The 13,957-nt window shown below is 55.1% G+C and overlaps 4 protein-coding genes across 4 annotated transcripts; 2 read left to right on the top strand and 2 right to left on the bottom strand.

Annotated features, from left to right (window-relative positions):
- Positions 1-2,208: 2,208 nt before the first annotated feature.
- Positions 2,209-3,590, bottom strand: LRP88_13584 (uncharacterized protein; the record flags this gene model as incomplete). Its single annotated transcript, XM_083249944.1, has 2 exons — positions 2,209-3,120; positions 3,177-3,590. 2 exons carry the CDS (start codon positions 3,588-3,590, stop codon positions 2,209-2,211), a joined length of 1,326 nt encoding a protein of 441 aa, XP_083094278.1.
- Positions 3,591-5,706: 2,116 nt separating this feature from the next.
- Positions 5,707-6,351, top strand: LRP88_13583 (uncharacterized protein; the record flags this gene model as incomplete). The annotated part of the gene is made up of 4 exons (XM_083249943.1): positions 5,707-5,723; positions 5,866-5,958; positions 6,028-6,152; positions 6,212-6,351. The coding sequence occupies 4 exons, from the start codon at positions 5,707-5,709 to the stop codon at positions 6,349-6,351; spliced, it is 375 nt and encodes a 124-aa protein (XP_083094277.1).
- A 1,764-nt stretch (positions 6,352-8,115) lies between these two features.
- Positions 8,116-11,355, top strand: LRP88_13582 (SNF2 family N-terminal domain-containing protein; the record flags this gene model as incomplete). The annotated part of the gene is made up of 10 exons (XM_083249942.1): positions 8,116-8,365; positions 8,423-8,473; positions 8,527-8,561; positions 8,699-8,791; positions 8,855-9,292; positions 9,341-9,909; positions 9,957-10,229; positions 10,280-10,384; positions 10,433-11,070; positions 11,126-11,355. 10 exons carry the CDS (start codon positions 8,116-8,118, stop codon positions 11,353-11,355), a joined length of 2,682 nt encoding a protein of 893 aa, XP_083094276.1.
- A 387-nt stretch (positions 11,356-11,742) lies between these two features.
- LRP88_13581 (ATP synthase regulation protein NCA2-domain-containing protein) lies at positions 11,743-13,720 on the bottom strand (the record flags this gene model as incomplete). The annotated part of the gene is made up of 2 exons (XM_083249941.1): positions 11,743-13,642; positions 13,704-13,720. 2 exons carry the CDS (start codon positions 13,718-13,720, stop codon positions 11,743-11,745), a joined length of 1,917 nt encoding a protein of 638 aa, XP_083094275.1.
- Between the last annotated feature and the right edge of the window lie 237 nt (positions 13,721-13,957).

Below are 13,957 nucleotides of genomic sequence, written 5' to 3'. Positions count from 1 at the left end.
GGGCCGCGCAAGCCTTCGGGCATATACGAAAGTGACTAGTAAACAAGCAAGGCACCGATCAAGATCCATCTTCGAAACAAGGCCAAATCTCGGTGTACGACTCATGAATCTGTTCAGCCGCATGCGAAAATAGATTGTCTCTGATTCGGACGACAATTGCAGACCGGTCATTTCCGTTGGGGTCTTTCTGCCGGGCTCCACGTGGAGTGTGGCTAATGTAGGAACCCGGCGGGAAGCGATATTCAATTCCCATTCATCTCCGGCCAAGCAGTCTATTCTGGGCCTTTTGCTTTCAGACACGTCGTCTTTCCTCCTCCGGCTCCGAAGCGGGCGAGACAGAGTCAAAGACGCAAGGTTGACCTGATCTCATGGCGGCTCGAGCTGCGAGGTGCGGCTGTGGCTGCGGGCGCAAAGGATTGCTTTGCCTGAAAACCCTTCTGGCATCTAGACCTCTTTGGTCACGAGAGACGCCAACATGCGCGTCCTGACTTGTCAATTCGTCAGATAGATTGCTGTCGTGTGGGACCGGAGAGGCTGAACAGAATACCATGTATACATATTGCCAGGGATCTAGCTTCAACGCACGACGCATGCGGCAATTTGCAACGGGCATGACGTCTTGTGTGTGAATTCTCAGAAGAACTCAGATTCCAGGCGGCCGACCTTTGATGCGACCGTTTGCTTTTTGCGGGGGGCTGGACGGAACTTGACGGGCTGAAAGATGCCAATGTCTCAAGTCAAGGGCCCTTGTCTCTTCATCAGGTTTATGTCGCGCATATGAGCGATTCGCCTCGCCTCGCCTCGCCTGAGATGCCCGATCCGACGTAGCTGAACGGAGGAAAAAAAAAAAAAGTTGGCCTGACTGTGGCAAGGGTCTTTCTGTCTTGTGCGACATGCAACCTTGTAGCGCATCATCTAACATTGGCTGATCGCCTAGATCCTAGATCCTAGTCCCTGCCTTACCCCCACCCCGTCGAACTTGGCGCCTCGGGAGTTGTTCTGGTGTCTGGGGAAGAAGAAGAGGGCCGGCCGAGCTAGGGTGTGTGTGTGTGTGTGTGTGGTGATGTGTCCAGGGGAGGGATCGTTGACGAGATCTTGCCCCTTGTAGCCGCTCAAACCCCCTTGTTTCTCACCCATCCTGCCATCTCATCGCACTTCTCTCCTCCCTCTGCAACCCGATCTGCATCCACCATGATCTGAGCCCGGGATGCTCGGCGGACATGGCATGCCGTGAAGGAATAAGCGCCCACTCCATCTCTGTGCGACAGAAGAGGACGTAAAGACACACTCTGGCATCCATCCAAGCATTCTAGACCCCCAGATCTGAGACAAGCAGGCTTGCCTGCTTCATCATCACCCACTCCAGTCGGCACATTTCCACTTCCCGGCCCCCATTCGCCCGATCCGCCGAGCACTCTATCCCTCATGGCCCCTTTCACTCATTGAAACACACGTAGACCCAGACACAATTACCCATTGTCGCGTGAGCTCTATCTTGGCTTGAGACATGTCACCATCAAAGATCGAAAGATGAGTCTCAGAAACTGACTTGATTGCCGGCTTCAGCCTCTCTCATCAGGCTACCCGAATTCCTCGGCCTCGGCAATTGGCAGCGGAACAAGTCGTCCTCCCCCTTCTCACAGCCCATGACCTGATTCCACCAAAATGTCTTGGGCGTCGTCCCCCATTGAGACACCTGGATGCTCTCGCACAGCATTAACAGCCCCCCGGTCCGCACGCCATCCATGCTATGCCATGCCATGCCACTTCGATCCGCGCCGCACGTACCCCGGCTTTTCTGCAGATGGCTTGTAGATACCCGTAGGACCCTCCTTGTTTTTAGAGGCGGCTGTGGCGGATTCTTTGTTGACCGGATATCCGACCGGATGCACCATGGCACATCATGGACAACTCACGCATTGGCGTCAACGCCATCATCATTGAGGTCAACAGTGTGAATGAGCACGACACAGAGTGGACTGTCCGAGGCTACCAGATGTAGAGACAAGGAAAATGCTCAATTTAGTGCTAGATTACAGTACAATTTTGTTGCGTGGGATATAGTAACGATTGCCGTGATAGTTCCTTTTTTCATCTTGTTTGTCCCCGCCCGCCACCGAAAAAACGCCTGATGAGTGAATGATATCCAATCCCAATCTAGTATGCCGCGAATCCTTTGTGATGTTCGTGCCGGGCCGACCAGCCCCCTCATGCATCATCCTCCACCGTAGGCCTCTTGTATGATGAGCCCTCGTCCGATCCATTGGACACGCTGCCAGAATCGTGGTTGCCCTTCTCCTTGTTGTCCCACACTGAGCTGGCCGCCGTTACCGAGCCGCTGCTGTTGGCATGCTCCGCCAGCTTCTTGGCAGCCGAGAAGATCGAAAAGTCCTGGGTGATGCTTGTCACGATGCTGTTGCCATCCTGGGTCTCGGTCGTCTTCTCCGTCTTGCTGTGCTTAGTGTCGAGGTTGAGGCGGCGAAGGGCCTCGCTGATGCGGTCGCGCTTAGCCTGCTCTGACTCAGGCTCAGGAGATGTAGTCTTCTGCTCCGGCTTGAGGACAGGCGATGGTGGCTCAGCACCGGGGTGACGCCCGGTCTCGAGGAAGCTGGCCTTCTCAGCCTCCTCGCGGGCAGTCTCCTCCTTGTGCTGCTTCATCTTCTCATCGAGAGTCTTGGGTGCGGTAGGGTCGGGCACTGGCTTGGGCTCCTTCTTCTCACGACGGGTGAGCTCAACTTCAAGGACGCGGGTGCCCATGGGCACCTTGGACTTGAGGCCATCGTCGTCGCGGTCATAGTAGAGGGCCCAGATACCGGGGAGCTCTTCGACGGCGCAGAAGCCCTCCCAGCCTTCGCATGTCATGCGACGGTCCTGCTTGGTGCAGTCAAAGGGGCCGGTAATGTGGCCCTCAGTATCGGCACGGACGCCATACTTGACCTGGTAAGTGTTCTTGTCGACGTAGATCCAGTTCAGGAAGGGAGGGTCATCACTGATGGTGGTGACAAGGCCTTCGTACTCGGTATCAGGGAAGGGGAGGAAGTATCCTGAGAAGGCATAGCCTTTGCTGACGTTGTTCTTGGGGTCGTGGTTATACAACGGGTGTTCATTGGCGATGTAAAGCTACGAGACATCATGTCAGCCATGCCATTGTCAAGAGTGTATTGAAGTCAATCTACCTTTGAGTCCTTGAGAACAACCAACTTGTTGTTGATGTCACGGCTTCTGATGGAAGGCTTGACACAAGAGACGACCAAGTTGCATCGTCGACCACGATGCTCTTCACGCTTGGACTTTGCCTGACTCTGTCGGATAGCCTCTTGTGTGCCCAGCATGGCCGGGCACACGGTGAGGGCGAGGAGCATGGGGACGGACATGACGACGGCTTGCGGGTCGTCCTTCTGGACTGCTTCCTTGAGCTTGTCGACTTCCTCGAGGAGTTTCTGCTTGCAGAGACCGCCAAAGAGTTGCTGGAGAGTGCTCTGAGTTGAGTTCTCGGGTGCGTTCTGACTCTGGCTTGAGCTGTCTGGCGTGCTCGGTGGTTGGGGAGTGGAGTTGCAAGATGAGGAGGACGAGGGCGATGGAGACGACATTGATGTCGCCCCGGGTCACGTTTGACGTACGTACGTGAGGCGATATTCACGGCGGCAAAAAAACAAACCGGGAAAAACAAAACAAGGAAGTTGTCTCGAGAGAGTATGCAAGACACGATGCAGGAGGAGAAGAAGGAGGGAAAACTTCTTCCGGGGTAATCTCTGAAAGAGATTATACAAAAGTGGCACCCTATTTATGGAAGGAGAAGCAGCCAATGGAGGAGCTGAAGACACCCCCAGACGCCTGCCTTCCATCGGGAACAAGAGATTTCTTCTATGGAGGCATGTACGTGGACGGGAAGGAGCTGCCCTGGCTGGATCGGGTCCATCATTGGGGAGGCAAGAGACGGACATGGTGTCCGGGAGGCGGCCGGTGTTTCCCGATGGAATCATGCCATCCTTAGATCCGAACCGAGCGTAGGCAATGTACACAAGTGTCAAGCGTTCCACTGACCGTGCTTTTGGTCGTCGAGAAAAGAAAGTTGATGGAATTTGTGGAAAAAGAGCCTGACACGTCCAACCCCATGTCCCTTCCCCGAGTGGAACCTGCCCGCTGCCGGCGTGTGGAGGCGGCGCTGATTTCTGGCCAACAATGCGCATGATGCGAAACATCGACGACGGGGATCCCTGCCTTGCCGCAAGCCCATCTCTTGACAACCTTGGCTCAATCGACGATATCCTTGCCCAGCTCCAGGGAGGTCGGCCCCTGTCGTCGAGCTAGAGCTCTCCCACCCTTCGAGAAATGCCGTGCAGATTTGTTCAGCCCCCAAGGCGTACACCAAGATCTTGAGAGGGCTAGACGCGGGACTCAACGGCGGGCAATCGGAAAAGCCGCTCGACTATCGACTGCGGGCCGTCCATGAGCGAGACAATCGGCCGCCACCGGGTCCATCGGAGGTCCGGAGGAGTTGAACATCGGGAGGGGCCGCTTATACCGCTGTGAGAGTGCCTGGCTAACAAACTGCCTAGGCTCTATCCTCGGAGTGCCGCGACCTGCGTTCCTTGCTAGGCGTCTCAGCCGCCTCGCAATGTAGCTCCCGTGCTGCCCTTGTCGCTCAGTGTCGCCACGGCGTATGCCAACATCGGATGATATCGCGGATACGTGTCACTCGAGTACCCCCCCTCCCTAGTGTCCCCATAGGCCCATCTGTAACCAGCCGTGGTCGTGGCCGTGACCCTGCGTCTACGCAAGAGTGAGTCTCTATGATGCTGTGCTTGCTTTGTGTGGTATCTGGTTGCGTGCTTGCTTTGCTTTGCTCTGCCTGCTCCGGCTGCCACGCCCCCATGCCCTTGCCCATGCCTGCCTCTACAGCCGCCGCCCCCTGCTGCCCTGGATCTTGAGTCTGGAAAGGGCGGCAAAGAGATGTTATCGGCCGAGGCCATGTCGGTTGAGCGCCTCTCCGCGCTCGCAGGGGATCTGGATCGAGGTCAAAGTTGCAATTGAGGCTTCGGCAAGGACCCTCTCTCGTGCGGCTGCGGCTTCGAGATGGAGCTCCCCAGGGGCATGGACGCATGTAGGTCATGGGGGGCTCCAGGGTGTGCAAGGTCCCAAGATGCAACCGAGACCATCGATTGACGAGTGTCGATGCACGCGCGGCATGCCCCAGGAAATTTGACAAGAGCCGCGCAGCTATTCCTAGCGTGCCTCAGCGTGAGACAGCATGGACAACTCATCAAAGTCGTGAGGTTGGTGATGCTGGGTTCTGCTGGTCAAGGTAGCCGCAGCAGCATGGATGTGCCCCCGTCCAGTGTGTGGAGGGCGTGCTGGAGCGTCTTTTTCGGCATGTCGTTGAGTTCACCAAGGCGTCCATCGGGATGTTTCGCGGCAATGTGGAACTGGGTGCGGCCTTGCGAGTGTGGCCCTTTGACGCAGCCTGGCAGGCATACGGATAGACGAGACATCGCAAAGACGACACGGACAAAGCAAAAGTCACCCTTGAAGGCTGGGCCAAAATGTCTATATAAGACGGCCTTTCCATCGCCCAAGATCCAACTTCTCTCCTCACCACTCACCATCACATCTTCTCAACAATCATCTACTTGAGCCCCAGCTCCAACCACCACCACCACTTTCAACTACTTCGACAACCTTTGTCCAACAACCCCAACCAGCATAATGTCTGCCCCTACTTCGTAAGCAACCCCGAGTTTCCTACAATCTCCTTCCTTCTCTCGCAATGGCACTGGCAAGCAATGGCTTCTAGCCACCGCTTTGGAGCTGCTTCAGCCTCTACTCTCCAGAGTCTCAACAGCAATGGAGTCTAACACTGATTAGCACTCCCCCTCCTGCCTCTGACTCCCCCATTGCCCAGCCTCCTTCTCCTGCTCCTGCTCCTGCTGCTCCTGCTCCTGCTCCCGCTGCGCCCACGTAAGAATATCATTGACAGCTTGGGCTACCAACTTGAGCATCGCAATGGCTAACACTTGGACATCACAGCCTCGCTAAGCCCGCCTACGCTTCCGACTCTGACTCCGACGGTCAGGCTCGTGGCGGCCGCCGCGGCCAGAAGCAGCAGTTCGTTGTTCCTCTGCCCACCTCCACCGGCCTCTCTCAGCCCGCTGGTAAGTGATTGGCTCTTCCGAGCTCTTTCTAGAACCACTTTACTGACGAACTCCTGCAGGCCAGCTCCTCAAGGGTGCTACCGACGATGCCGGTGCCCAGAAGTCCGCTGCCCTCCTCGTCGGCATCAAGCTCGACCTTGAGGCTGAGGTCCACCTGACTGCCCGCGTCAAGGGTGACATCGTCGTCGGCCTCTACTAGACGGCGAACTCGTGCTCGCTTGAGTCCATACCTGGTGGATGGTCGCAAGTCAATCAGCATGGGGACATGTGATGATAACGAGAATGGTGAGCACTCTGGCAACGCCCACCGCTATTGAAGGGCAGGCAATTGGAAACCTTTCGGGGTGGATCAGGGTGTCCAAAAATGGAAAACTTTCCTTTACTTCTGGACCGGCATATATGAAAATTCTTGTAGCTTAGACAATACAACCTCTTTGCTACCCACTTCTCTCTCTCTTTGCCTGACATTGACTTGACTACCTGACTTGACTGACACTGACTTTTCTGGCTTCTGACACAATCTGAATAACCTCAACTAGCAGCCTCAACTGCCTGGTCATCACTGACAAAAAGATCAAACAAATTAATCCTCACAACAGACTCAATCCTTCCATCTCCATCATTCGACTCTTGTTGGAGGTTTGTTGGAGGTAGAATTAAGGCTGACAACCTGACAGGCCCCCATGTCATGCCGAGCCGCTGTCTCACACTTAGTGGCCCTCGTGCCTGGCCCAACACAACCACACTTATCCAATGTGAGTAAGGCAAGCGACCTAACACGCCATTTTTCCGGTGAAGGTTGCAACGGCCCGTCCAATAGTCGCGATCGAAAGCAGAAAAAAGATCCGATTGAGATCCGATTGAAGAGAATCGACGATTCCCAAAAAAAAAAAATTCCCCGGTAGATTTTCAGCCCCGAAGCGAGGTGATGTGTCAATTCACCCGCCATCGAGCGCTAATTGTTCGAGAAGGTTGCACTGCAGCGACCACGTCTACGTTCTAGTGTTGCTGTAGCGGACTTTCGGGGAGGATTCATCTTGCGCCCGCCAATGCGCGAACTGCATCGATAATTTCTCGGGGGAAGCGAACAAGAAACATTAAGACATGCAATAACAGCTTCTGCGAACCCGCATCCTGCACGGCTACGTGTGTTGTCTGTCCGTTCTTTGCGCTGAGGGGTTTGAGGCTGTCGGTCCGAACGGGAAAGTGTTTCGGGAGCTGAATCTCGTGACACAGATGGTTACCAAGCGATCAGATCATGAACTGCATCGGAAGTGTTTCCGGTAGGTTTGTCATGTAATAATGAGATCTGTTATTGATAAAAGACGCTGAAAAGAAAGGTCCATGTCGCTTCTGATGTGGAATCGCTGCACATTTGCGGGGGAATGTGTACCTGGGGACTTACCGGAATACCCGGCTTATATCCAATACCACCCTCCTATAACTATCTGGTTCTACAGCAACCATAGTTACTGGTAGCCCTGGCTCTGTCAAACTCCCAATCACGGCTTTCGCGTTTAGAGAAATAATATCACAAAGGTATTATACCTTGAGGCATCTAGGAAGCTAGATATGGTGCCAGGTACCTATATCGGGTTTGCGGGGAGCCCCAGCCACAGGAACCTTTGTATCAATCGTATGTTGAATCGCCGTGCATGTCGCATCGACGTCGCATATCGCAGACACTGATAAGAGTCTGAAGGCATAACATCAATGCCCACTGCAAACACCTATCGCTTCATCAAGGAGATATCGTCGACGATGGTGTTGCCGGATCATCTGGTTGATCCGGCCCCGGCCCGAAGAAGCAATTACACCGCCGTGTCGACTGTGATGAGGAGTAGCAGAGAGGAACACGCGATTGCGCCAACATTTCCAAGAAGAGATAAAATATACAAGAGCTAGAATACGTGTCTCCTCCAACTCCCGCTCTTCACGCACTTTTTTTTATGGTGCAGCTACAATGCCCAGATCTGTGAAACGCGTGCATGAGCTCATCGACCTGACGGGCGATGACGATACTGAGACGCGTTCCAAGCGGCCCGCGCGGGCGGCGCCCGGCACTTCGAACTCGGTCCCCACGCCGGGCTTTTACCCGGGCAGCCAGTCTCAGGGCGCCGTGCCTGCCTCTCAGGCTTCATTCGCCGAACCTGACTATCTTGACTTGACGCAGGAGAGCGAGGGTCCTCCGTTTGAGCTCTATGGAACCTTTGGTGCGTTTGACCCCTCTCTAAATCCGTACGCGTGTGCTCAATCCTGACGGGTCGCAGTGGGCAAGATTGTTGGTGTGAGGTACTATAATGGATATGCTTCACCGGGTGGTAAGTCCCTGGGTCTTGGCTCTCACGGACGAGAGGAGGCTCACATCAGATAGAAACCGTCCTGTGCAGACGAGAACCCCATAATCAGGTTTGTGCCACCTCTGTACCACTTCAGGTGGTCCCATTCTCTGTCTCGGCCCCCGCGCCGTGACATGGTATCGCAGCATGGACCCGTGTGTCTGTGTGTCTGTGTATCTCAGGGCAGACTCTCTGACTTTTCTGCAGTACGACCGAAACGCCATCCGGGTTAACAACGTCTTTAGTGATCAGATCGGCCATCTGCCGCGCAAGGTTGTCGAGAAAATCACCCCATATGTGGTAAGACGAGCAAAACGCTGTGCGATCCGTCAGTTGGTGTGTGCCCTGTCTAATGTGCTCCAGGACTCTGGCGACATCATGCTTGAGGCCCAGCTCGCGGGCGAGAAGGGCTTCTACGATTGTCCCATCAAGCTGTTCTTCTATGGCCCCAGCAACCCTGCTGAACGTTCCGTGCTAGAGGAGAAGCTCAAGAGGGACAAGCTTGTCAGGGCTACGGAGCTGAAGAAGACCAGGAAGGAGGCCGAGGCTCGTAGAAGGACACTGGGCTTGGTGAGCGGAACTTCGAGCCATGGACTTGGTTCAGGGCCCGCCATTGCTCAGAAGCCTGAGAAGCCTGAAGTGTCCATGGCGACGCTTTTGCAGAATAGTGAAGCGATTGAACTGCGTAATGGTGCAGACGCCATTAAGAAGCTGGCAATTGGCGAGGATCAGCTCGAGAAGCTGCCCAAGGCCGAGCAGCCCGCCCAGTTGAAGTCTCAACTATTGCCGTACCAGCTCCAGGTGCGCCTAGTTGTACGCAGTGTGTGATTGCCACTAACCAATTTGTAGGGTCTAGCCTGGATGGCCTCCAAGGAGAGGCCTCAGTTCCCAGAGAAAGGTTCAGAGGATGCCGTTCAACTCTGGCGGCGCGACGCTAGAGGCCGCTGCTGGAACATCGCATCCGACTTTGTCACCTCTACAACTCCTAAATTGCTCTCAGGTGGCATTCTTGCAGACGATATGGGTCTCGGCAAGACCATCCAGATCATCAGCCTGATCCTCACAGGTGGCGGGGGTCCTACTCTCATTGTCGCCCCCGTGAGTGTCATGAGCAACTGGGCCCAGCAGATCAAGCGACACGTCAAGGAGGAGCATCAGCCTCAAGTTCTCGTCTACCACGGCGGCGAAAAGAAGTCGGTAGAGGACCTAGCCAAATACGACGTCGTCATCACCAGCTACGGTAGACTTGCTCGGGAGCGCGACCAGGGCGTGTACAGAGCTCTCACATCGGAAAACTTCAAATGGCGCCGTGTAGTCCTCGACGAGGGCCACACCATTCGCAACGCGAGAACCAAGGTAGCCCAGGCTGCGTGCGAGATCAACGCCGAGTCGCGATGGGTTCTAACCGGCACCCCAATGTAAGCTCCCCAGACAATCCTCAGACAGATCTACTGACACGAGATAGCGTGAACTCGGTCAAGGACCTGCACTCAATTATCAAGTTCCTCCACATCACCGGTGGCATCGAACAATCCGAAATCTTCAACGCCAAGATCACTCGCCAGCTGGGCTCCGGCAGCGGCAGTGGCGAGGCTCTTCTCCAGGCCCTCATGCATGACCTCTGTCTCCGCCGTAAGAAGGACATGAAGTTTGTCGACCTTAAGCTGCCTGATAAGAAGGAGTACATTCACCGGATCGCTTTCCGGAAAGATGAGAAGCGCAAATATGATGCTCTGCTGTGAGTTAGAAGAGTCTTCGTGCTTGAATCAACCGCTGACAGTTCGATAGGGATGAAGCAAGGGGTGTCCTCGAGGCATGGCAAGCTGGATCTTCTTCTGGACAACAGAGCCGCTTTCAAAACGTCCTCGAGCGACTCCTCCGCCTCCGCCAGGTGTAAGCCCCCTATGCCTGACTCCATGTGGCCCCTTCTAACCTCTTCAGCTGTAACCACTGGACCCTCTGCAAGGAACGTGTCGCCGACATCCTCAACCTCCTTGACGAGCACGAAGTCGTCCCCTTCAACGACAAGAACCGAGCCCTCCTCCAGGACGCTCTCCGTCTGTTCATCGAGAGCCAAGATGGCTGCGCCATCTGCTACGACACTCCATCCGACCCCCTCATCACAGCATGCAAACACGTCTTCTGCCGAGCCTGCATCGTCCGTGCCATCCAGCTCCAGCACAAGTGCCCCATGTGCCGCAACCAGCTCACCGAGGACTCTCTGCTCGAGCCAGCCCCCGAGGACGCAGGCGACGACGCTAGCAGCTTCGACGCCGAGACGCGGAGCTCCAAGACGGAGGCCATGCTGCAGATTCTCAAGGCCACCGTCCGTAAGCCGGGATCCAAGGTGGTCGTTTTCTCGCAGTGGACCTCGTTCCTCAATATTATTGAGGTGCAGCTCAAGGCTGAGGGGATCGGCTTCACCCGTATTGATGGAAGCATGAAGACAGACAAGCGTGACAGTGCCATTGAGGCCCTGGACAACGACCCCGACACACGTGTCATGCTCGCCAGTCTTGCTGTGTGCAGCGTTGGACTCAACCTCGTCGCAGCCGACACCGTCATTCTCTCAGACAGCTGTAAGTCTAACCCCCAGTTCCACATAGTTGTAGATGCCAGCTCACATGCCAACAGGGTGGGCACCCGCCATCGAAGATCAGGCCATCGATCGTGTTCATCGCCTAGGCCAGACCCGCGAGACGACCGTCTTCCGACTCGTCATGGAGGGCTCGGTCGAAGAGCGTGTGCTAAATATCCAGAAGGAGAAGCGGGAACTGGTGACAAAGGCCTTCCGCGAGAAAGACGCCCGGGGTAAGAAGGCCAAGGAAACTCGGGTGGCCGACGTACTCAAGCTTCTGGGATAGAGCAGGCCATGTGGCTGCTGGCGTAAAGGTGTGGTTGGGTTTGGGGGCGTCAACGGTTGTACAGATATCTGGATTCTGGAGCGTGGAACATGGTGCTCAGGGTTGGAACCCATGTAGTGAATGCCCAGAGCATGAGAGCAAAGTCACAGATTCGAGTGCGAGAGAATCACTCTGGCCATACAATACGATCTACCTAAATGGTTTGTTTGCTATGACAATTCGTTTGCTCTGATGACTTGTTTGCTCCGTCAACAGAAGTAACAGCTATGCATCTCAACATGGTTTCCACTACCTCCAGCAACCCAAGACATCAATGGATGGCTATCAAGCCACTTATCAATGCTATATTCACTAGGTATACAATTGTATTCTCAGAGCCCAAGATCATCACTTCAGCCATCTAGCATAAGCCCAGCGAATGCGCTCCAAGGCCTTCTCCTGCACCCGTATGTCTTTCTCGTTAGAGAGGTAATCCAGGTCCTCGAGAAACTCCTTACCAACCTCACGGGGCATGAGCTTGTCTACAAGGTTTCGCAGAACGTGTACCTCGCACAGCAAGAGACCGTGGTCCTTGTGCTGGAGACTGTTTCCTGAAGGATGGGCCTGGGAGAGGATGCGGTCGATGTTACGGAGGATGCGGATGGCCTTGCCGGTCTTGCGGGACTGGCGCAGGCCGGACCGACCACCGAAGACACCGCGAACGTACTGGAAGATGCTGTACGAGACGAGAACACCGGGAGTGAGACCAACAAAGCCAAAGACCAATTCCTGGCTCTTGAGGAGAGAGTCGATGCCGGTCATGGCAACTTCAAGGTCAACCTTTGTCTTTTGGACTTGGATCAAGAGGGACCTGACAAGATCTCCACGGAGGGTGCCCATGAAAGGGCTTTGCAGGTCCTTCTCAAAGGCTCGCAACACGGGGGTAACATCACCCTCAGCGACCTTGCTTCGGATGTCGGCGACTTGTTGATCGGTCAGTGGTGCTCCTGTTTCAGTGGCGAAGTGAGGCTTGTCGAGAGCAAAGTCAACCACCATGCGCTCGAGACTCTCACGGTCGGCCTTGAGGCTGTCTCTGCTCATGATGGCGATCTCACTCGTCTTGTCATGTCGAATCGTCGATACAATCTTCTCAACCGGCTCAACAACCCAGTTGAACCAAAAATCCCGTACAGTAGCACCAAAGTCCAAAAACCACTCGAGGATATCCGCCTTGCGATTCACCAAGATGCGCAAAACCGTAGTAGAAGAAACGAGACCAATGGATGCAGGAAGCCAGTAACGCACCAGACGGTTAGGGCGGCCGTTGTCTTTGGTGATGGCACGCGTGGCACCGACATACTCCGGAAGGACCTTATCAATGAGGTGGACTAAATGTCGAGCAACAACGCCTGGTCGATCCGTACTGCTTTCCCTCATGATGGTAGCTGACAGTACGTGGTGGTTTCTAACACCTCCAAAGACTTGCTTTTCAAAGCCCGTGACGTCCAGGCGGAGAGAGCCTGCCTCCAACAGGACCATCTCCATAAGGGCGACACTCTGTCCGACGACCTGGGTGACGTGGTCCACCTGAATCTCCGTCTTGCCGTCATCGTGGCCGAATTGGAAGCCCGAATTCATCAAAACGCCGAGACCGGTCGCCGTGAGCTCTCGCAAACGCTGAAGATTTCTCCGGTTCTGGCGGGCCTCTGCGCGGTAGAGGGTTAGAGGCGACAAAACTCTTCGACGAATATTGCTCAGCGATCGATCCTGAATGGTAGCTTGGACGATGCTGAAGAAATTCTTCCATTGGTGAGCGAGACGCGGCGATGTCGCGGCGTAAATCTCCTGTGAATAGGCCCAAAGACGCCAAGGAGAAGTCTGGATGGCGTAGAGGCTTGTGTATGAATGTGAGCCAAGGACGTCATCCCAGTACCAAATGTCGTCACTGAGAGGAATGATCTGACCCAGCAGGGTGTCGAGAACGATGCCGTATAGCTGGATGGTCGCTTTGCACACTAGTAGCCATTCGATCTCGGGCTCAGCAGACGCGAGTTGGCGGAGTCCACCCTCCCCTAGTGGAGGGCGCTCCTCAAGGACGCCGGATGAAGCAAGAAGACGTTTGATGCGTTGGGCAGACAAGAGTGGTCGAGAAGAAGAAGTGCCGAGAGCCTGTATGATGCTGGACAAGTCGTCTAGACGAGGGTTGGGGGGAGCGTGGCCGAAAGAAACAACCGACTCATCCACTGATGGTTCAATCTCATTCAAGGGAGGGAGACGGTCCAGGTAGGCGTCTAGACGCCTAACCCGACTGTAAGCAGTGTCAGCATCAGGGTCGGTCTAGTCAATTGGAACCCAGAAGGTGAACGCACTCCAAGACAAGAGACATGGTTGAGAGAGGAGCCTGCTAAAGATGCCGAGACGGAGCTGGGGCCGGAGCCGCTAGTGGAGAGCACGGCCGATAATGCCGGGCGGCAGCGGCAGAAACGGAGACGATCCGGTCACCGAGTCACGGAGTGAAGCTCGGGACAAGAGCGGGAGGCGTAGGGACAGGGTTGTCCGGCCGGGATATTGCGTGTGTGCGGTGTGTGTGGGTAGAGAGAGATTGTGCGAGCGAGATTAAGAT

The sequence above is a fragment of the Fusarium phalaenopsidis genome (assembly GCF_050370095.1).
Source record: "Fusarium phalaenopsidis strain FUZ10S chromosome Unknown contig_32332, whole genome shotgun sequence".
NCBI lineage: Eukaryota > Fungi > Ascomycota > Sordariomycetes > Hypocreales > Nectriaceae > Fusarium > Fusarium phalaenopsidis.
This window is presented reverse-complemented; position numbering and strand designations above follow the sequence as displayed.